General features: G+C 45.3%; 1 protein-coding gene across 2 annotated transcripts in view; it reads left to right on the top strand.

Annotated features, from left to right (window-relative positions):
• LOC139275038 (rho GTPase-activating protein 42-like) overlaps positions 1–21,812 on the top strand; it is a 608,898-nt gene that overhangs the window by 322,247 nt on the left and 264,839 nt on the right. For both annotated transcript variants that reach the window (XM_070891940.1, XM_070891941.1), the window contains exon 4: positions 19,024–19,095. In XM_070891940.1, the coding sequence (XP_070748041.1) occupies positions 19,024–19,095 (72 nt within the window). The remainder of the gene's footprint in view (positions 1–19,023; positions 19,096–21,812) is intronic.

Genomic DNA, 21,812 nt, shown 5'->3' with positions numbered 1-21,812 from the left:
TCTCTCTTCCTCCCCCACACTACCTTAAGACTTTCATCTCCTCCTGCACCTTTTCAAACTTACCTCTTTGACCAAGCTTTGAGAACCTTGGGATGTTTTCTTAGGTTAAGGCACTATACAAGTGCAAGCTGTTGATAAAGTTGCAATATAAAGTGAAGTTGTAGCACGTGTCTTGTTTGTTAACCCTTCATTTATGATTGAGTACTCCAGAAAAACCAGGGATACTATTCCTTTTATTGCACAGAAACCATCTTGGTCAAAATGTCTTATTTTCTGCTGCATATAATGGTAATGAATTGAACATACCTTTTTAATTCCTGCCATTTGCACAGTTTCTGTTGTCCTCTGTTCACAAACTGATGTATGGTTAGGAAGATTACCTGACCAAAGTAGCTGCTGTATGATCAAATTGTAAAGCATTATTGCCTTAAGTGGTTTCTCCTGTTTGATCATGAAGTATTCAGTTTATATACAAGTTGAACTCCACTCATAGAATGAGGAAGGCCTACCCAATGTAAGTAATATGTCTCTCCTATGGAGATTCATGGGTTGTTACTGAAACATTTTTTAAATTGCAACTTTTGGATTGTTTTTAAGTTTACAAAAAATACAGTCCTTTCTATGATTGCAAGTTTGTGCTTCAAGGTTGATGACTAGCATTCATTAACATTGACCGGGTCTGCAAATGCAAAAATCGGCTAAGAATATAGGGCCTAAGTTTCGAGCCGCGCCTAGAACGGCAGCCCGACCTGGATGTCCGTTTTTCGCGCCACAAAGTGCGCCTAAAAAAAACTTCCAGATTCTCCAGCTCCCTGCAGGTCGTTTGCAGCTCGGCGCAGCGCAGCACGAGCTGTAGGGGGCGGAGCCAGGTCCGGGACCACTGCACATGCGCACTACAGTGGGCGCGCATGTGCAGTAGCTCCAGGTGCCCAAAACTGTGTGGGAGGGGCCGAAGCACGCAGCCCTAGCCCTGGCCGAATGGCCTCACTGGGGCTGCGTGAACAAGGCTCCTCCCACACCCAGCTCCAGCTTCCTCCCGACCCGACTCGACTCCCGCTTCCTGCCCCCCGCCTCCGGACCGGACCCGACACCGACCCTCCTCCCGCTTCCCCCTCCTCCCCCCCGGACCCGACCCGACCCGACCCGACCCCCCCCGACTGGACCCGACCCGACTCCCGCTTCCCCCCCGCCCCCCCCCCCTCCGCCCCCGGACCGGACCCAACCTGACCCCCCGGACTGGACCCGACCCAACTCCCGCTTCCATCCCCGCCCCCCGCCTCCGCACCGGACCCAACACCGACACCGACCCGATTCCCGCTTCCCCCCCCCCGACTGGACCCGATCTGAACTCCCTACCCCCGACCTGACCTCCCTCTCCCTCCCTCCCCCCGACCCGAACCTAACCGACCTCCCTCCCACCACCCCCCCGACCCCGACCCGCGATCCCGACCCGACCCAACGCCACCTACCTGTAAATCTGGTGCTGGGGACGGGCCCTGCCCGAAGTCTTGGGCCCTGCCCGAAGTCTCGGGCCCGGCCGGGCCCGGCCCGTTCAGCCTCCCTCCCCCATCTCCTTTCCCCCCCCCATCTCCTTTCCCCCCCCATCTCCTTCCCTCCCCCCATCTCCTTTACCCTCCCATCTCCTTTCCCCCCATCTCCTTTCCCTCCCTCTCCTTTCCCCCTCTCCTTTTCCCCCCTTTTTCTTTCCCCCCCTTTTCCTCCTCCCCCCTTCCCCCTTCTTCTCCTCCCCCCTTCCCCCTTCTCCTCCTCCCCCTTCCCCCTTCTCCTCCTCCCCCCTCCCCCCTCCCCCTTCTCCCCCATCCCTCCCTCTGCTCCCCCCTCTCTCCCTCTACCCCCCTCCTCCCCCTCCCCTCGCTGTCAGAAACACAGACACTGACAGACAGAGAATGAGAGACACACACAGACAGACAGACAGAGAGATAGAGACACTGACAGAGACACACTGAGGGGGTGGGGGGGAGGGGGGCGGGCATCCCAGCATGCTGTTGGAGGGCTCCCGGTGCTGCAGTCGGTAAGTAGAAAATGTTTTATTTATTGATTTTTAAAAAATGATTTCTTATTCATTTTTTTTGATTGATTTATTGGTTGATTTGTTGATGTTTTTATCATTTATTATTGATGATGGCTCTTTATTTGTAAAACTGAAGTGTTTAATGTTTGTAAACTTTGTAAACTTCCCTTTAAACCCCCCCCCCCACCATTCCCTACGCCTGATTTGTAACCTATGCCTGATTTTCTAAAGTGTCGACAAGGTTTTCTCGAGCGTACAAAAATCTTCACTTACTCCATTCTAAGTTAGTTTGGAGTAAATTTTCACTGACGAAACTTTGAAATCAGGCGTAAGTGACCGGACACGCCCCCTTTTGAAAAGAAAATTCTGTTCCAAAGTGAAACTGTTCTAACTGACTAGAACTGGAGCAAACTAAATGGCGAGAATTCCGATTTCTAAGATACTCTGTTCTACACCAGTTGCTCCTAAAAATCAGGAGCAAATCATGGCGAAACTTGGGGCCATAATGTGCAAAAGCAAAATACTGCAGATGCTGTAAATTTGAAATAAAAACAGAAAATGCTGGAAATACTGAGCAGGCCAAGCAGCATCTGTGAAGCGAAAAACTGAGTTATTGGCCCACATTTTGCAGTCTGGCGGGGGGATGCTCCGACCTGCAAAAAATCTACAGACTTACCTGCTGGTCCGGGTGCTTCGGTGAATTGCGGACCTGGGCCTCTACGTCCAGGCCTGCGTGGAGGCCCCGTATCCCAGGAGCACAGGCGCTTCGCAAGCACCCCTGGGATTACGAGGGCCGGCCCAACCAATGAAAGTAGGGGATCCTAATTCACACTTATGGTGAGTTCTGTTTCTGTGGAACTGCCATAAGTATGAATGGGAATACCCCCAAAAACACACACACACCTTAAATATATTTATTTTTAAAACATATTACATATTTAAAATCAATTAAAATGCAAATATTTTGAACATAAATTTATTCTTTTGAAATTTTTTTTAATATGTTTTAACTGGGTTAAAAATAAACTTACCTTAATGGACATGGTTTTAATATATAAATGAGTGATAACATTTTATTTTTCTATTTTTGAAAACTGTTGCACTGGTAAAAGCAGGCCTTATGCCTGCTTTTACCAGCGTAAGAATTTCAAGAACATTTACTGGGCAGAAGTTGGGCAAATAGCCCAACTCTCTGCCTGCGGAGGCCCTTTTCTTTCGGATGTGTGCGATCCGTCAAGACGATTCTTGACAGATTGGAAGTTTCAGGTTTCAGTGCATGTGCAGTGCGTGCCTAAACCCGGAACTTGCGGGGTCCCTATGGGAACGCGTGCACTTCGTACGCGCACGTAAGAGCCGCGAATTCAGTCCCGATATTTCACGTTAATGACCTTTTGCCCGAACTGACGAAAGGTCATCGATCTGAAACATTATCTGTTTCTCTCTTGACAGATGCAGCCTGATCTGCTATGTTGTAATTGTGAATGCACTTTTTTTTGGAACCTAGATAGGCAAGAAAGTTTAAACACTAATCAGTCTGCTGTCAGCAAAATTGCTGAAAATTGAAGGCAGTTGCAGGATATATTTTTCTTAGTCATAGTCAATTTTAATTAGTGTGCTCGTGTTCTGCATCTCTCGCCCTGTCTAAGAAATTTGCAGCTCATTATTGTTATAGCTGATCATACACTCAGGTCACTGGCACTGTTTAAACTTTATTGGAATTCAACTGCCTATAAATGTGGAGTACGAGTTGAGCCTGTAGGAGCAGCTTGCTGCTGTTAACAGATTACTCTTACAGTTGGCACTTGCTCTTCTCACCAGCATGGCAATTTTAAATGGTGCCTCTGAGCTGAATGCTTGCTGACTGTATGACCAGCTGGAAACTTAGAAATTGTTCTTGGGCGGACTAAGAACCACATTGATGATTAAAGTGCCAGTGATTAAAGAAACTGATGGAGTGTATATTGTGGGATGTTACACCACATGCCCTTACTATGGTGGTTGTTTATCAGCTTTATGGCATATTAAAGAAAACTATTTTCTGTGAAATTGGTCTAAATAGAGACTGTAGAATCATCGGGTTAAACTTTCCCGAGAGTCCCTCAATGCCCGATTGCCTGCCCAGAAAAAACGCTAATGTTTTGCAACTAACGCTGGCGAGAATTTCCATAATTAAGGTAAAAATAATCGCCTGGCGAGAAAATGGATCTTGCACAAGTATTCTCGGCGTTTAAAGGCGAAACTAGGTAAATTCTTAAAATATTTTTTAAAATTTACTCCGAGGCTGCGGTTGGGCCTAAGGAGGGGGGAAAACTTTAAAAAAAAATTCACTTTTTTAAAAAAAAGTTAAAAAGTATTTACAAGATAGCTTTACAGTTAATCGCCGTTCTATAAATTAAAAAAAATAAAGAACCTTTAACTTGCCTTTCCTTGCAGAGTACTCACCTACCGCCCGGTTTAAGCAGCTTTCACAGGGCGGTTCCCTCGGCGATCTGGACGGGCTTCTGTTCAGGCCAAACATACACCCTAGCGATTTTCTCGGCAGTGCTCCCAGCATGCGTTTCGAGATGTGGGCAGTACCATTCAAAAAGTAAGGGGGAAACTTTTGCTGCGCAGTTTCTCTACTAAAAACAGCTGTACCACTGAGAAAACCGCCAAAAATGAAGGTGAAAGTCTTCCTAAAGCACAGAAGGAGGCCATTCGGCCCATCGAGTCCGTACCAGCTCTCTGCAAGAGCACTTCAGCTAGTCCCACTCCCTGCCCTATCCCCGTAGCACTGTAATTCCTGTACTATGTTATACATCGTCAGAATTATTTAGAAAAGTAATAGAGATAAGCAAATAGCTAATGAAAGATTTACTATTTCTGGTAAATAATGGCCCAGAATTTGCGGTGGATAATAACAGCAAACAAGCATCGTTTGCTGTTATTGCACCTTTGAAAATGACCGTAACTTCAGGATGTAGCGCATACGCATCCTAACGTGAAAATCCCGAAGTTGCGGTCAATCATTCACTACTCCGACACAATCTGTGCTGTGGACCCACCCCACCATAGCCGGTAATCAGGGAAAATCAATGAAACTGATGAAAACTTTGACACGTCCGTGGAAATATCGTTGTTAAATACCCCATTAAATGTTGGACCTTGTTGGTTTAGGTGTAACTGGGGTTTTAAAGCGCAGTTACTGCTAAACAAACATTATGGCCCTGAAATACTAATTTTAATTTTGTGGAGTGTCAAATTTATCCATTTTAATAAAAATTATAATATTTAAGGAACTTTAAAAGTTTGTTGATCTTTATTTCAGGTTTACCATTTCCCCATGTGAGATCCCCAATCTTTGTTTTAACCTCTCTCTCAACCTTTTTTTAAGTTAGAATAACTTCCTGAGAGAATTCTGCATTGTGATTGGCTGCTTAGAGAGCTTGTTGACGTCACAGCAGCTCGAGCTGTAGAATTCCCCACTATGCTGCACTGATCTCAATTGAACATCGGAAAAGCCGAACTTCTTGCCAAAGAGATCGCAAGATCTTTGTGGGTAGCTTTCTTCGGGGCCAGCGGTGAATGCTTTTGCTTTGCTGCTGACCACAAATTACGGGCCATTGTTTTGAACTGAACAATATAAAAACTTCACAATAGGAAATGTCAAACCTGTCAGCATTTAACTGTCAACGTTTGCTGATGAGCTAGTCATGTTACACAATTTTTTTCCCCTCTGATTAACTGAAATTTCTAATATCCAAAATAAGGTTTTAAACTCTTAACAGAAAAAACTAAAATTGATATATTTCACAATAATATGATTACATTTATCAATTGAATTGTTTTGTATCTTTGAGAACCTCATTCAAGTTTCTCCTATCACTCCAAACTTGTGCTTGGATTTGATATTTTTACCTAGAACAGTGACTTTGAGCTGCAGACAGGTTCAAAGTCTGAGCATTTGTAGTATATACAATTTCTCAGAGAACATCAGTAGCATGTAAGCCAGCCAAATGCTGAAGTACTGCTCTTGCAGCCTCAAGTAAAATTTATTTAGCTGTTTCTCAAATTTCAAAAGCTTTTTCAGGTAAAATTATATTGTGTTTTTGTAAGTAGAAAATGTGCGTATGTGAGAGACAGACACAGAGATAAAAATGACGGACTATACTGATGCACCTGTTGTATCTTTAGTTGCTGTTTGAATTGTGTTCTATAAGTTTCAGAAAGCTTAAGCTAGTAGAAATACCAACAGTCTCTTTCCTCAGCCTAATTTGAATTCTTATTTGATAAAACAAATCAGTTGAATTTTGACGACAAACAAAGTCTCTATCACCTGATTATGTGCATCTGACTGAAAGTTAGAAAATGTAAACATTCTAAGTACTAACACCTGTGAGACACTGAGACAGACATACACACAGGAGTACAATCCAGGAACCAGGAACCAATCACAAAATACCCAATGTAATGTTTGAAGAATCTTTTTGAAAGCTGAAAACTAGCACTGCCAATCATGAACATCCCACCCTAACTCAATAGTGTAGGTAGCAGTTTGATGACTTTGCCTCTGAGAAAGCATGGACCCATGCTCGCTTCCTCCCCGTTGACAGGCACCATGGTTTTGGCAGCTGTTTATTAACCTATTTCAAATCTAATACTTGAACTGAATAGCACAGATAGCAATTTGATGACTTTGCCTCTGAGAAAGCATTTTAAGCTATTTGGATGTTCAAAATCAGATTCTGGAGTCATTTTAGTTCAGGGACTTAGGCCCTGAACTTGGTGGACTTATTGCTGCCGAGTTTTCTAGGCGGTCTCCCCTCCAAGTGAGTTTGGTGCAGGCCTCACGCCAGCGGGGAGGGAAGACTGCTGGGAAACGTCCGCTGGCGCACAACGTGAGTGAGTGTCCTCCTGCCTTCCGAGCTGCCAGTTTGGTCCAGGCGGGAGTCCACTGTAGCGGGGGAAGGACCGCCACCTGGAGGCAGTTCTAACCTCAACGGTAAGTAAGAAGAATTGCAAAAAAAGGCAATTTTTCTTTTTTTTTCCTCCAGTGATTCAGGTGAATGGGGTCCCCTGAAGGTTGTCCAGTGTTTTTTTTTTGGAATTTTAAAATTTTTTATATGCCCCCCCCCCTCCCCCCGCCCCCCCCAGGCCCGACTCAATCCTCAGTGGTACTTTGCCCAGGATTGCATTTGCTACTGTGATTGGCAGCTGCCGCCCAGATGCAGGGTGTAAGTCGCTTTTTTGTTGCCAGGCCGTCTTTCCAGGACTTTTCCACGAAACTCCCGCCCAAAGTACCGTCAGGTATCTCAGCGATCCTTTGGGCGGCACTTGGGTGGAACTTAGCTTCCACCATGTTCACGGCCATAATTCTTAAGTTCCAATTAAAGTCAAGTTCTTGAGGGAGAAATAATAATTTACTCTGGAGGGAACAGCATATGGTATGTAAAATTAACTGCAGGATCAAATTACTTTTATCATAAGAACATAAGAAATAAGAGCAGGAGTATGCCATTTGGCCCCTCGAGCCTGCTCCGCCATTTAATATCATGGCTGATCTGATCATGGACGCATTCCACTTCCCTGCCTGCTCCCCGTGACCCTTTATTCTCATATCGCTCAAAATTCTGTCCAGCTCAGCCTTAAATATATTCAATGACCCAGCCTCCACAGCTCTCTGGGGCAGAGAAATCCATAGATTTACAACCCTAGGAGAAAAGAAATTCCTCCACATCTCAGTTTTAAATGGCAAACCTCACATTTTCTCACATTATACTCCATCTGGCAAATTTTTGCCCGCTCACTTAGCCTGTCTATATTCCTTTGCCGATTTTTTGTGTCCTCCTCACAATTTGCTTTCCCACCCATCTTTGTATCATCAACAAACTTGGCTACATTACACTCGGTCCCTTCATCCAAGTCATTAATATAGATTGTAAATAGTTGAGGCCCCAGCAACGATCCCTGCGGCACCCCACTAGTTACTGTTTGCCAACTGGAAAATGACCCATTGATTGCGACTCTCTGTTTTCTGTTAGTTAGCCAATCCTCTATCAATGCCAATATATTACCCCCAACAATGCAAACTTTTATCTTGTGTAGTAACCTTTTATGTGGCACCTTATCGAATGCCTTCTGGAAATCCAAATACACCACATCCACTGGTTCCCCCTTATCCACCCTGCTCGGTACATCCTCAAAGAACTCCAGCAAATTTGTCAAACGTGATTTCCCTTTCATAAAACCATGCTGACTCTGCTTGATTGAATTATGCTTTTCCAAATATCGCGCTACTGCTTCTTTAATAATGGACTCCAGCATTTTCCCAACGACAGATGTTAACTGGTCTATAGTTTCCTGCATTTTGTCTGCCTCCTTTTTTAAATAGGGGCGTTACATTTGCGGTTTTCCAATCTGCTGGGACCTCCCCAGAATCCAGGGAATTTTGGTAGATTACAATCAATGCATCCACTATCACTGCAGCCACTTCTTTTAGGACCCTAGGATGCAAGCCATCAGGTCCAGGGGACTTGTCCGCCTTTAATCCCATTATTTTTTACCAAGTACTACTTCTTTAGTAATAATGATTGTATTAAGTTTGTCCCACCCTACAGCTCCTTGATTATCCACTATTGGGATGTTTTTAGTGAAGACCGATACAAAATATTTGTTCAACGTCTCTGCCATTTCCCTGTTTTCCATTATTAATCCTCCAGTCTCATCCTCTAGGGGACCAACATTTACCTTTGCCACTCTTTTCCTTTTTATATACTTGTAGAAACTCTTACTATCTGTTTTTATATTTTGCACTAGTTTACTTTCATAATCTTATCTTCCCTCTCTCTTAATTTTTTAATCATTCTTTGCTGGCTTTAAGAGTTTCCCAATCCTCTGGCCTCCCACTAGTCATGGCCACATTGTATGCCCTTATTTTCAATTTGATACCATCCTTTATTTCCTTAATTAGCCACGGATGGTTATCCCTTCTCTTACAGTCTTTCCTTGGATATATTTTTAATGCAAGTTATGAAATATCTCCTTAAATGTCTCCCACTGCTCAACATCCGTCCCATACTTTAATCTATTTTCCCAGTCCACTTTAGCCAACTCTGTCTTCATACCTTTGCAGTCTCCTTTATTTAAGCTTAGGATACTGGTTTGAGATCCAACTTTCTCACCCTCCAACTGAATTTGAAATTCAACCATGTTATGGTCACTCATTCCCAGAGGATCCTTTACTAGGAGATTGTTTATTAATTCTGTCTCATTACATAGTACCAGATCGAAGATAGCCTGCTCCCTGGTTGGTTCCGCAACGTACTGTTCAAGGAAACTATCCCGGATACACTCTGTGAACTCTTCCTCAAGGCTACCCTGGCCAATTTGCTTTATCTAATCAATATGAAGGTTAAAATTGCCCATGATTATTGCCTTTTTTTTTTACAAGACTCCATTATTTCTTGATTTATACTCCGTCCAACAGTGTAGCTACTGTTAGGAGGCCTATAGAATATGTCCACTAGTGACTTTTTCCCCTTATTATTCCTTTTCTCCGCCCAAACTGATTCAACATCTTGATCTTCTGAGCCAATATAATTTCTCATTAAAGCACTGATCTCATCCTTTATGAACAGAGCTACCCCACCTCCTTTTCCTTTTTGCCTGTCCCTTGAATGTTTAGTTCCCAGTTATGGTCACTTTGCAACCACATCTCTGTAATGGCTATCAGGTCATACCCATTTGTATCTATTTATGCCATTAACTCATCTATTTTGTTACGAATACTACGTGCATTCAGATAAAGAGCTTAAAATTTTTTTTTTAAACTATTTTTTCCTGCTTTGACCCCACTTTCTGTTATGTTTATACATTCTGTCCCTTCCTGGCACGCTCTGGTTTTCATTTCCTCCAGTGCTACCCTGCTCTTATTGCCTTCTCCTTATTCGTTGACTTTTTAAATTTTCGCTCACCTGAATCCTCCCCTCCACTAATTAGTTAAAGCCCTCTCGACAGCCCTAGTTATTTGATTCGCCAGGATCCTAGTCCCAGCACGGTCAAAGTGGAGCCCGTTCCAATGGAACAGCTCCCTCTTACCCCGATACTGGTGCCATTGTCCCATGATCGAAAACCCATTTCTTCCACACCAGTCTTTGAGCCACGTGTTTAACTCTCTGATCTTATTTACACTATGCCAATTTGCTCATGGCTCAGGTAGTAATCCAGAGATTATTACCTTTGTGGTTCTGTTTTTTAATTGGCCCCTAGCTGCTCATAATCCCTCAGCAGTACCTCTTTCTTTGTTCTACCTATGTCGTTGGTACCCATGTGGACCACGACAACTGGATCGTCCCCCTCCCACTCCAAGTTCCTCTCCAGCCCAGAGGAGATGTCCTTAACCCTGGCATCAGGTAGGCAACACAGCCTTCAGGACTCATGCTCTCGGCTGCAGAGAACAGTATCTATCCCCCTAATGATACTGTCCCCTACCACTACAACATTTCTTTTTACTCCTTTCTGCCCCCTCCACCCTCCACTTGAATGGCCCCCTGTACCACGGTGCTGTGGTCAGTTTGCTCATCCTCCTTGCAGTCTCTGCTCTCGTCCAAAAAGGGAGTAAGCTGTTGGATAAGAGCAAGGGCTGAGGCTCCTTCATCACTCCATCCTGAGTCCCCATACCTTCCTAACTCGTAGTCACACCCTCCTATCCCTGACCATGGATCGAATTTGAATTAATTAATCTAATTGGTGTAACTAGCTCCTGGATTGCGACATCCAGGTAACTCTCCCCCTCCCTGATGGTTGTAGTGTCTGCAGCTCAGTTTCCAGCTCATCAACGCGGAGCCGAAGTTCCTCGAGCTGCAGACACTTGCTGCAAATGTGGTCTCCGTGGACCTCAGTGTTGTCCACCAGCGTCCACAATGTTGCAGCAGTGACACATTGCCTGCCCTGCCATCTATAATGTATTTAATTAATTTGTTTTTAGTTGTTAATCCCGGACCCTAATTAAGGCCCTTAATTTAAAGTAAGAAAAGAGAGAGAAAAACTTACCAACCAATCACTTCCCTGCCTTCCTGTGATGTTGAATGTAGTCGCCCTGTTCTCCTTTGTCGCCCTCTCTTACTGCTCGCGCTGCTCCCTGTGGTGGCTGGCTGCTGCTGCTCCTCCTCTATTCCCACCCAGGTCGGGTCGGGACTGCCGCTCTGTGTCCTGTGGCACTGGGCTTTTATCCCCGGTGGCTGGCTGTTGCTGCTCCTCCTCTGTTCCCACCCAGGTCGGGTCGGGACTGCCGCTCTGTGTCCTGTGGCACTGGGCTTTTATCCCCGGTGGCTGGCTGCTGCTGCTCCTCCTCTGTTCCCACCCAGGTCGGGATCCAGTGCAGGGCAATAAAGAAAGAAAGATTTGGATTTATAAAGCGCCTTTCATGACCACAGGACGTCTCAAAGCACTTTACAGCCAATGAAGTACTTTTGGAGTGTAGTCACTGTTGTACTGTGGAAAATGCGGCAGCCAATTTGCACACAGCAAGCTCCCATAAACTTCAATGTGATAATGACAAGATATTATGAATTAGTAATGTTGATTGAGGGATAAATGTTGGCCAGGACACCGAGGATAACTCCCCTACTCTTTGAAATATTGCCATGGGATCTTTTACATACACTTGAAAGAGCAGAGGGGGCCTCGGTTTAATGTCTCATCCGAAAGACGGCACCTCCGACAGTGCAGCACTCTCTCAGCACTGCACTGGAGTTTCAGCCTAGTATAATTATCACCTACTTGTTCTGGGTACCAAACTCTATTCACATTTGTAAGAACAGAACGATTGATTAATTCTAGAGTACAACTAATATCCAATTTTGTGCCAAAACTGGGAATTTTTCTTTTGGATAGCATTGTGTAATTATGTGAAATTTCACAAGTTGTTAATTGCTCCTTGCCAAAATCTTAATGACAATTCTGGGTCAAGCCCACAACTGAGAAAATTAAGACAGTATTGGCAAGTTCAAAAGTCAGTCGGCTGAAAAACTTTCTTCCATTGGAAATCTAGCAATGAAGGTAACCAGTTGTGCTTTTATGTGGTTTTAATAACGTTGCTCCAAAAATAAGAGACCTGGGGGTTGAAATTGGCTATCGCCCCGATTGAGAATTGTTATCTCTCCAGGGCGGACATTCTGTGACTGGTGCAGAAGTCCCGTCCCGGAAGCGAAATTGCGGTTACTGCCCTTTGTTGGACAACTTTCTTGCTCTTTTCGCTTTGTTCCTTTCAACGTCGGAATTATACACACACTCAGTTGTAGTACTGTCAGGATCAGGTCTTTTATTTAAATATTCATACTTATGCGAACTCAGTATGAAAGTCACTGAGACACAAATACTTCACAAAGCCAGCTCTCTGCTTGTGAGGCGCACATCTTCCAATTTCGAGTCTCTCCTCATACAGCCTTCTCTCACATCTCTTATATAAAATTAAGACTTTGAACTCTTATATTCCATTCATAGTGTCAATGGTACATACAAATAATTAACATACAGACGATGTAGACTAAATGACCATTGTCCTGAAATCACGTCTAACTGCTTCATGAATTACTGTACATCATCATCATCATAACCAGGTGATCAACATTCCAAGCATAGTATCAATGGTACTCATTAAGAACATAAGAAGTAAGAGTAGGAGTAGGCCATACGGCCCCTCGAGCCTGCTCCGCCATTCAATAAGATAATGGCTGATCTGATCATGGACTCGGCTCCATCTCCCTGCCCGCTCCCCATAACCCCTTATCCCTTTATCTTTTAAGAAACTGTCTATTTCTGTCTTAAATTTATTCATTCGTTCATAGGCAGTCCCTCAAAATCGAGGAAGACTTGCTTCCACTCTAAACGTGAGTTCTTAGGTGACTGAACAGTCCAATATGGGAATTACAATCTCTGTCACAGGTGGAACAGACAGTCGTTGAAGGAAAGGGTGGGTGGGATTGGTTTGCCGCATGCTCCTTACGCTACGTGCGCTTGTTTTCTGTATGCTCTCGGCGACGAGACTCGAGGAGCTCAGCGCCCTCTCGGATGCACTTCCTCCACTTAGGGCGGTCCACTTAGGGACTCCCAGGTCTCGGTGGGGATGTTGAATTTTATCAAGGAGGCTTTGAGGGTGTCCTTGAAATGTTTCCTCTGCCCAGCTTGGGCTCGCTTGCCATGTAGGAGTTCCGAGTAGAGCGCTTGCTTTTGGAGTCTTGTGTCAGGCATGTGAACAATGTAGCCTGCCTAGCGGAGCTGGTCGAGTGTGGTCAGTATTTCGATGCTGGGGTTGCTGGCCTGATCGAGGACGCTAACGTTGGTGCGTCTGTCCTCCCAGGGGATGTGCAGAATCTTGCGGAGACATCGTTGGTGGTATTTCTCCAGCGATTTGAGATGTCTACTGTATATGGTCCACGTCTCTGAGCCATACAGGAGGGCAGGTATCACTACAGCCCTGTAGACCATGAGCTTGGTGGCTGATTTGAGGGCCTGATCTTCGAACACTCTTTTACTCAGGCGACCAAAGGCTGCGGTGGCGCACTGGAGGCAGTGTTGAACCTCATCGTCGAAGTGCCTTTGCTGTGATAATAGGCTCCTGAGGTATGGAAAGTGGTCCTCATTGTCCAGGGCCGCGCCATGGATCTTGATGACTGGGGGGCAGTGCTGTGTGACGGGGTCAGGTTGGTGGAGGACCTTTGTCTTACGGATGTTTAGTGTAAGGCCCATGCTTTCGTATGCCTCGGTGAAGATGTTGACTATGACTTGGGAATTTAGTCTCCATGTGCGTAGATGCAAGCGTCGTCTGTGTGCTGTTGTTCAACAACAGAAGTTGGGACGGTCTTGACGACAAAGGTTGAACAGGTTCCCACTGGTTCTGTAGTTTAGTTCCACTCCAGCGGGGAGCTTATTGAGTGTGAGGTGGAGCATTGCAACGAGGAAGATCGAGATGAGGGTTGGCGTGATGACGCAGCCCTGCTTGACCCTGGTCCGGATGTGGATTGGTTCTGTGATGGATCCGTTGGTCAGGATCACGGCTTGCATGACTTCGTGGAGCAGACAGAGGATGGTGACAAACTTTTGGGGGTAGCCGAAACGGAGGAGGGTGCTCCACAGTCCCTCACGGTTGACAGTGTCAAAGGCCTTTGTAAGGTCAAAGAAGGCTATGTAGATTGGTGCTGTTCCCTGCATTTTTCTTGTAGCTGTCGTGCAATAAAAATCATGTCCGTTGTACCCCGTAGTGGACGAAATCCACACTGTGACTCCGGGAGGAGCTCCTCAGCCACAGGAAGAAGATGGTTGAGGAGGATTCTAGCGACGACTTTCCCAGTGGCTGATAACAGGGAGATTCCTCTGTAGTTACCGCAGTCAGACTTGTTCCCTTTTTTAAAGATGGTCACAATTACTGCATCTCTGAGATCTCCCGGCATGCTCTCCTCCTTCCAGATGAGAGAGATGACATCATTCATTCGTGCCAATAGTGCCTCTCCGCTATACTTTAGTGTCTCAGCGGGGATTCCATCCACTCCCGTTGCCTTGTTGTTCTTGAGCTGGCAGATGGCCTTTTCTACCTCGTGCAGGGCTGGGGTTTTGCCAAGATGGTGGCGAGTAGCATGCTGTGGGATGGAGTCGAGGACACTCGAGTCAAAGGCAGAGTCTCGGTTAAGGACATCATCAAAGTGCTCCTTCCAGCGGGTCCTGACTGCCTCGGTGTCCTTGATGAGTGTCTCCCCATTCTTGGCCAGCAGTGGGGTGGGGCCTTGGGTGCTTGGGCCGTAGGTGGTCTTGACTGTGGTGAAGAATCCTTGCATATCATGATTGTCGGCCAGCTGCTGAATCTCCTGTGCTTTCTCCACCCACCATCTATTCTTTAGGTCATGGGTTTTTTGTTGGACCTCGGCCTTAAGCTGTCTGTAATGCTGCTTTGCTGCTCCAGAGTTGGGTGGTTTTAGGTTCAGAAATGCCCTGCACTTGTGATTTCTGAACCTAAAACAATGGTACCAACAGATGTAGACTAAATGACCAGCTACCCATTGTCCTGAAATCAGGTCTCACCACCACAGGCGACCCTTGCCATGAATTACTGTAAACACACAGGTGATCAGATCGACACATTTGAATGGCTAAATGGCTCCATATCGTCTAGCAGCCTATATTGTGAGACATCCTGCTTTGATCCAAAAGCTACTTCATCTCCAAACTGCGCCGAAAGCAAAGCATTTCAGAAATATGGGCTTTTGCTCCCACAGGCTTGCATCTCCAACTGTTTAGTGCACCTGGGGTGATGGGGTACTGTCTCTGAAGAGCGTAATCCCCTTCCTCTAGGACCACCTCAACCATCATTTGTCCGGCAGACCCTGTGTCAATTTCCCACTGCCCTTCCACACATGTCTTGATAGGGTATGGCCACCCCTATCCTGAAGTAAGGGTCCTAAAGAAAGGACATGTGTGGTTGCGGCGCGGCATCCCTATAGCAATTCTTCCTCACTTGTGGAATCTACCCCCGACCTCCAACGGAATCGCGGTATCATTCCTGTCTGTGAATCTTGCTTCCTTTTCCTGATTCTTCAACTTTTCTTTTAACTTTTCTAATTCTTTAGCCTGTCTATCCCTGTCCTCTATCAACTGACAGGTCAGGATCCAGGCACCACCTGGTCCTGCTCCTTTTATGCAACTCCTCACGGGATTCATCAACTCAGGCCCTTCTGCCTTCCATTACTGTAACCCCTTTCTCATTTCCATGACTGAAATTCCTGCAGCTCTCTGATACGAACTTTCTACCCTTGCCAACCATTTATCAAAACTATGGACCCCGCCCCAGGCATCAACTTACAGAACTACTGAAGTGGGTAGAAGAATCAAAATAATCACTCTGTGTATTATCCCTATAATGACTGATAGCAATCCAATTACTTCCCAAACTTTTACACAACTGGAATATACATTCCCCCGCTTCCCTGGGTCCTTCAATTATGGCCCTGAGTGAGCACCAAAGATCGCAACTATTATTCTACCAAGCAAGGACCTAGAAGTTGTTTCAAAACCTACTACCTTTCCCCTGTGATTCTCTAAAGCTCTCAGAATTGTGTGAACCCTCTGTTTTTCTGATATGTCCCCTGACTGCCACTATCCCAGAATATTACACCACCATTGGGCAAACTTATTAAGATCCTGAAGCAGTGCAGGTCCCACTTCACCAAGGATAGCTCTCATGTCCTGTAACTTTACCCCTCTTCGCTCATACCAGGAATCCCCAAAACCACTTACAGGAGTAGAGGAATCATGATCCTGCTCTGGTCTTCTTTGCCCAAGTGTGCTTCCCCCACTCTCCGCATTACCGGAGAATCGTATGTAATGTTGCGGGGTGTGAAGTGCCTGAGGAACCTAAGAGGCATCTAACTGTTCCACTTCCATACCTAATGTTGCCACACGAACCACACGGCTTCAAGCTCCGGAGAAGATAAAGAAGGTACAAAAGGGAACAATGGGCATTCCCCCTGCCCCTTAATCTCCTTTTCAACTCTCAGATCCGGAGAATCCTCCAAATACCACCAGGCTTTATCAATTGCTGTCTCTGCTGGGCAACCTAATACCACCATCAGCTGCAGCTTAGATATTCCTTTCTCAAGATCTTGATTACAGTTCTGTTCATCAGCAAGCTGCTGATCCAGCGTCAGAACAGTCCTGGCTGCTTCAAGTGACTGAAATCGCCAGTTCTCTATTTCTTTCCTAGCTGCTGCCTGCTGGCTACTCTGAGAGTTCTGAAACTTCTCTATCTCTAGCCTCAGCCTCGTCTCCTAACTTTTGAACCCCCAGCATTAGATACTAACACTAACGTTTTTCTCTTTCTATCAATTTTCAACCCTAACACTTTAATCTTTTTTAACTGGACACTCTGCACGAAGGATTGCCATGTCTCACTCCATCTTCTTGTCGTCGTTTCCTGCCCTATCCCATAAGGGCTCCCTTTTGACTCAATCCACTCATTTAGAAATGATCGGACCTCATCTGGAATATTCCCTGATCCTTCCATTACTAACTGGAGATCCCGTTAAGTCATGATAACTAAGAGAATGATCACCCCTCGAACCGATGTAAGAGAAACACATCTTCGAACAACTCAGCCAACGAACTTTTGAAAATCACGTCGGGGTCACCAAGATGTTGGACAGCCTTCTTGCTCATTTCGCATAGTATCAATGGTACTATGCTTGGGTACTATGCTTGGAATCGAACAAACTCCTGCTGATCATCTGGTTTGTGTACAGTAATTCATGAAGCAGTTAGACATGATTTCAGGACAATGGTTGTTTAGTTGACATCGTCTGTGTTAATTATTTGTATGTACCATTGATACTATGTATGAAATATAGAGTTCAAAGGCCTAATTTCTTATATGAGATGTGAGAGAAAGTTGTTTGAGGAGAGACTCAAAATTGGAAGATGTGCATCTCACAAGCAGAGACCTGGCTTTGCGAAGTGTTTATGTCTCAGTAATTTTCATATTGGGTTTGTATAAGTATGGATGATGGTTAGCACAAATCTGTGCATAGATGCTTTTAAAGTGGGAAGGCCGGTGCACAGTGGCCCAAGATTTGGTACAACTGAAGACTTTGTTGGCTGCAGTGGATGGCCATGACGTCTTTCGTGCTCTGCCATGCCCTATACACTCCACAGTGCATTGCTGTTCCACCTTCATGGCCATTGGATCAAACTTGATTTCCTCCGCCCAATCCACTGCAACAGACTTCACATGCTGGGTTGAGCGGGTCCCAAAAGTCACCGAGGGATAATACCCATCGGCTACCCTCATCTGGTTTAGCCTGCCTGTTGAAGCAGTTTACAGGGGTGTGGCCACTGTGCATGCTACAGCTACTTGGAGCCACAGATGAGAGTTGGATGCCAGGTGGGGACCAAGGCAGAGGAACTACTCCGAAGAGCACGACAAGTCCACTCTCAGAGGTGCTACCCCTCCCAGGTACCCCAATGTTTAACTAAAAGACCTAATCCTGCCATTACTACAACTGAGTATGTGCATAATTTCGATGTTTGAAGCAACGAAGCGAAAAGAGCAAGAAAGCTGTCCAACACCCCTCACAGGAAGTGGAGCGCGATGTCGCGTGCTCCATTTCCTTTCGGGGCGGAATAGGGGGCACGACCAGGCGCATCGCGGAGCTGATGCATTTCAACACCCCTCCCTTTCCGTTAAAGGGGAGGGACTCTGTGAGTTCTGCAGGCCCTTTGATGGCTTCCACTGGACCACCAGGGCTAAGGGATGCCTTGACCCAGCCCAGCACCCAAACAGAGTTCCGGAATGCACAATCGCGGCCTGGACCCCGTGACAATGTAGCACAGCGGCACAACTGTAAGTCGAAAAGAAAAAAAAGGGTGGCGTGCAGCGCACCTCCCTTTTAAATTTCACCCCGCGACAGGTGTGCGGCCCGGTTTGTGGCCCGCGAGGCTGGTGCAGGCATCACCTGTGGCGTCCTCATGGGACGCTGGCCAATTTACGCCACAGGGCGGAAAGGGGTCACCGCGCACGGTGATGATCAGCGGGGCACGGCGCTAATGGATTTTCATGGGAGCCGGTAGCGCCCCCCCAGGCAAAAACACTTTTGCGCCCACCCGGAAGTGTTAATGGCAGGCTCACAGCAGGGAAATTTCAGCCCCCTGTTATTTCATGATTATTTTGATGGAATTGTATCATTCTCTAGATGTAAATGTTTTTTCTATAGCTGTATTAAAAGTCTTCTAAAAGACTCTTTGTTGTTTTCAGCAACCTTTCCACATTGTTACAATAAAATCATCAATGTGAGAATACACGTATACAGTTCCGTAGAAGATGTATGGAAAAATTAAGTTCTGCACATTTTTGCACTTTTGATGCTTTGTTTAAATCACTGATTGTAGTTTAATTTCAGCATAAAGCATTCAGTTTGATTAGTGTAAGCTGCAATATCAATTTTAAATTCTATTTTGCATTTCTGTTCTAGATTCAGAATGCCAATGATGTTTTAATTGCACCACTGGAGAAGTTTCGTAAAGATCAAATAGGAGCAGCAAAAGTAAGTAATGCAGTTTTATTTTTTATAATCCATTCAATTAAACTTAACATCGCTAATATATTTTCCCAATTGTTACATAATTTCTTTTCTTATCTAAAAATCTCAAACTGGTTGTTATCTAAATTCAAGTATTGAAAGTTTGCCTTTGGGACGTGGGTTTAGAATCAAGCAAGACAGATCGGTTTAAGCTGTGTGCCTGCTCTGATGGCTGTTAAAGACTTCAAAACTGTGACCCGACATTGGAAGAAGGAAGTACTGTCCCGGATTACACTTGTATTTTTCACTTTAAATCATTTCAGAAACTGAAATGTGTTGCCATTTGTGAGTTTTCTTGTAACTGATTTTGCTTTCAAAAATGTTCCTGCCTTTAAGGGATTTCACATGAATGGTTGCATAGAAACATAGAAAATAGGTGCAGGAGTAGGTCATTCGGCCCTTCAAGCCTGTACCACCATTCAATAAGATCATGGCTGATCATTCACCTCAGTACCCCTTTCCTGCTTTCTCTCCATACCCCTTGATCCCTTGAGCCGTAAGGGCCATATCTAACTCCCTCTTGAGTATATCCAATGAACTGGCATCAACAACTCTCTGCGGTAGGGAATTCCACAGGTTAACAACTCTCTGAGTGAAGAAGTTTCTCCTCATCTCAGTCCTAAATGGCTTACCCTTTATCCTTAGACTGTGTCCTCTGGTTCTGGACTTCCCCAACATCGGGAACATTCTTCCTGCATCTAACCTGTCCAGTCCCGTCAGAATTTTATATGTTTCTATGAGATCCCCTCTCATCCTTCTAAACTCCAGTGAATACAGGCCCAGTCGATCCAGTCTCTCCTCATATGTCAGTCCTGCCATCCTGGGAATCAGTCTGGTGAACCTTCGCTGCACTCCCTCAATAGCAAGAACGTCCTTCCTCAGATTAGGAGACCAAAACTGAACACAATATTCCAGGTGAGGCCTCATCAAGGCGCCCTGTACAACTACAGTAAGACCTCCCTGCTCCTATACTCAAATCCCCCAGCTATGAAGGCCAATATACAATTTGCCGCCTTCAGCGCCTGCTGTACCGGCATGCCAACTTTCAATGACTGATGTACCATGACACCCAGGTCTCGCTGCACCTCCCTTTTTCCTAATCTGGCGCCATTCAGATAATATTCTGCCTTCGTGTTTTTGCCACCAAAGTGGATAACCTCACATTTATCCACATTATACTACATCTGCCATACATTTGCCCACTCACCTAACCTGTCCAAGTCACCCTGTAGCCTCTTAGCATCCTCCTCACAGCTCACACCATTACCCAGCTTAGTGTCATCTGCAATCTTGGAGATAGTACACTCAATTCCTTCATCTAAATCATTAATGTATATTGTAAATAGCTGGGGTCCCAGCACTGAGTCCTGTGGTACCCCACTAGTCACTGCCTGCCATTCTGAAAAGGACCCGTTTATCCCGACTCTCTGCTTCTTGTCTGCCAACGAGTTCTCTATCCACGTCAGTACATTATTCCCAATACCATGTGCTTTAATTTTGCACACCAACCTCTTGTGTGGGACCTTGTCAAAAGCCTTTTGAAAGTCCAAATACACCACATCCACTGGTTCTCCCAAGTCCACTCGACTAGTTACATCCTCAAAAAATTCCAGAAAATTTGTCAAGCATGATTTCCCTTTCATAAATCCATGCTGACTTGGACCGATCCTGTCACTGCTTTCCAAATGCGCTGCTATTTCATCTTTAATAATTGATTCCAACATTTTCCCCACTACTGATGTCAGGCTAACCAGTCTATAATTACCCGTTTTCTCTCTCCCTCCTTTTTTAAACAGTGGTGTTACATTAGCTATCCTCCAGTCCATAGGAACTGATCCAGAGTACATAGACTGTTGGAAAATGATCACCAATGCATCCACTATTTCTAGGACCACTCGTGTACTTTCTGTGCAAACTTACATGATACAACTGAACTTATTAATTACTTCGAATTTTACAGCACAGAAACAGGCCATTCGGAGTCTATGCCGGTATTTATGCTCCACACGAGCCTCCTCTAACCCTACCAACATATCCTTCTCTTTCTTCCTCTTTATGGGCTCAATTTTCCCCAGTATTTGCGCCGTTGTTGGAGCAGGCAGCTTTTTCTGGCCTAACTTAAAAATCCCCAGTTTCTCCAATCAATTTGCGTAACTCAGTTAGTTACGAATTTTTTAAGTCAGTTTTTTTTTTCAGCCAAAGGGGCGTTAGCAGACACCTATGCCACTTCTGGCCATTTAGAGAAGTTTGGCCAGCTGAGAGTTACTCCAGTTCTGATTAGGCCAGTGTATGTGGCCTGTCCTGAAAAACCTTCCCTCGAGTTAAGGAAATCGGCGCAGGTAAGGAAAGCGGTGCAGCAGATACCTGGACTGAAAGAATTGAAAAACATATAGCAGTAACTTACTTCTGAGAGAGAGAGAGAGAGAGATAGAAAGGGAGAAATCTCAAACCGGTTGTTTTCTAAATTCAAGTATTGAAATTTTGCCTTTGTGGGTTTAGAACCAAGCAAGACAGATAGGTTGAAACTCTGTTCCTGTTCTGTTGGCTGTTAAGGACTTTAAAACTGTTTACACGAAACAGCCGTAAGACAAAGGTCCTCCACCAACCTGACCCCGCCACACAGCACTGTCCCCCAGTCATCAACATCCACGGCGTGGCCCTGGACAACGTGGACCACTTTC

The sequence above is a fragment of the Pristiophorus japonicus genome, chromosome 10, assembly GCF_044704955.1.
Source record: "Pristiophorus japonicus isolate sPriJap1 chromosome 10, sPriJap1.hap1, whole genome shotgun sequence".
NCBI lineage: Eukaryota > Metazoa > Chordata > Chondrichthyes > Pristiophoridae > Pristiophorus > Pristiophorus japonicus.
Note: the sequence above shows the minus strand (reverse complement) of the source record. Positions and strands in the feature narration are given on the sequence as shown.